The sequence below is a fragment of the Panicum virgatum genome, chromosome 5K (genome assembly GCF_016808335.1).
Source record: "Panicum virgatum strain AP13 chromosome 5K, P.virgatum_v5, whole genome shotgun sequence".
Lineage (NCBI taxonomy): Eukaryota > Viridiplantae > Streptophyta > Magnoliopsida > Poales > Poaceae > Panicum > Panicum virgatum.
The window spans coordinates 58,866,717-58,868,559 of NC_053140.1; the positions used below are offsets into that span (position 1 = coordinate 58,866,717).

General features: G+C 64.5%; 1 protein-coding gene across 1 annotated transcript; it reads right to left on the minus strand.

The window, feature by feature from the left end:
* Positions 1-319: 319 nt before the first annotated feature.
* On the minus strand, positions 320-1,511 carry LOC120709041. Its single transcript, XM_039994550.1, has one exon. The coding sequence runs from the start codon at positions 1,409-1,411 to the stop codon at positions 521-523; it is 891 nt and encodes a 296-aa protein (XP_039850484.1). The 5' UTR covers positions 1,412-1,511; the 3' UTR covers positions 320-520.
* Between the last annotated feature and the right edge of the window lie 332 nt (positions 1,512-1,843).

A 1,843-nucleotide genomic window follows, 5' to 3' on the forward strand; every position in this document is an offset into this window, starting at 1 on the left:
CATTACCGGCCATCAAAACCAAACGGGGCCAAGATTTGGTGGCCTCTCCAGACGACAAGAGGGTTGCTGTTCGAATGGTTACCATGTGCTTATCAGGATGCTGCTGATTTTCAAAGGCGAAAATATCAAACGCAGATCACAGAGCAAGTATAATAAAAACCTAAATCTCGCCGACGACAAGCACACCGCAGCTAGAGTATGTAAACAATGCTATCGTGCTCATCCAATGCAACACCACCTGCCCGCCGCGTACACCGTTTCTTTTCCGATCTCTTTTAGCCTCTCCAATGTTTTCTAGGGGAAGATCAGGATCCAGTACTAAATGATTTCTCGAGCCGCCTTTTTTTTAGCAAGGTGCTGTGCAAGAAAAATTTGCTCCTGATAATCTCGAACAAAAATTCATGTACAAAAAGTTCGAGAGCAAATCAAAGTCAAAACGGAAGTCTCGCGCACTAAAAATCTCTCCTTTCTACAAAGAACAGTTTTCAATGATCTCGCCGGAGAACGCCGTGAGGGCGAGTTACATGATCCTCGCTGCCGGCGCCGCGGCCGGATGCGGAAAAAACCCGACGGCGCGGCACTTGACGTCCAGGCCGGCGCCGCCGGTCATCGGCATTGCGCCGCCGGCAGCCGGCGAGGTGGTGGTCGACCGCTTGTGGGGACCGAGCCACTTGGCGAGCATGTACCGGGTCTTGCGCCACGGCGGCACGTGCAGGCCGTGGGCGCGGAGCGACCGCCGCGCGGCGTCGGACACCACGCGCACGGCGCGCCCCACGGACTCCTCCCGCGCGACCACCGCCGACGCCGGCACCGCGGCCACGACGGCGGCGCACTCGGGCGTCGCGCGCACCACCTCCAGCCCCGCCCGGAAGTCGGCGTCCACAATGTACCTGCTCCGCGCCGCGCCCCTCGCCGCCGCGGGGGCGACCACGTCGACGTACTCGTACGTCCCGGCCGTGATGCCGCCGGACGCCTCCCACCGCGACTTGCACACGCCGGTGTCGTACCCCGCGCCGCGCAGCCGCCGCGCCACGGCGCGCCGGAACGCCGCCCCGTGCGCCCGCAGCGCCGCCTCCGCCTCCACGGCCGCCGCCACCGCGGCGGCCAGCCGGACCCGGAACACGTCCTCCTCCGCCGGCGGGTCGAGCAGCTCCCTCACGGACGCCGCGGCCGCGGCCGCCCGCTCAGGCTCGTCCCCATCATCGGACTCGTACCCCCCGGCGCCCTCCGGCGCCGGCCCAGGCCCCTCCTCGGCTGCGCCGGCGTCCGTCTCGAGGAACGCCTGCACGAGCTCGGAGAGGCAGGCGGAGGCGTCGTGGTCGCTGCCGCTGCTTGTGCACCCCGCGCCGGCCGCGGCGTCCCCGAGGAGGCGCGCTCGGACGGCGTCGTTGAGGCGGATGTACACGGCCATGTTCGCCGGCGAGCGGGGCCCGGTGCGCGTGCGTCTCTCTTTTTTCTCTCGGGGAGGTGGCGGTGCGAGCTGCGACGGGGAGGTGGAGGCGGACACCCGGCGAGCCCCCGGGTTTTATAGGATGGTGGTTGGCTCGGCGACGGGCGCCCGACGGGGCGGAGGGTTTATTCCGTGGATTAACCGTGGCGTTAGTGGGGGGTGGGGACGCGATTATCGTTTGAGGAAACGGGGGTTTCGAGCGGCGAACCCTCGGAATATGCTCTCCTGATGGGCGTTTTGGGAAATCCGGGCGCTAAAGATGGATTGCCTTCTAGCTAATTCGGTCTTGTGCCACGCTGGGATGAGTCCCGTTCCGTGGAAGCCAACGGTGGACCAGCTGCAACGTGTAAACCTCGTCACATGACCAGACCTACGGTTATTTTCTTTCTTGGT

Excerpts from the sequence above, each read along its gene's own strand:
- LOC120709041 (XM_039994550.1), bottom strand. The coding sequence starts at position 1,411 with ATGGCCGTGTACATCCGCCTCAACGACGCCGTCCGAGCGCGCCTCCTC.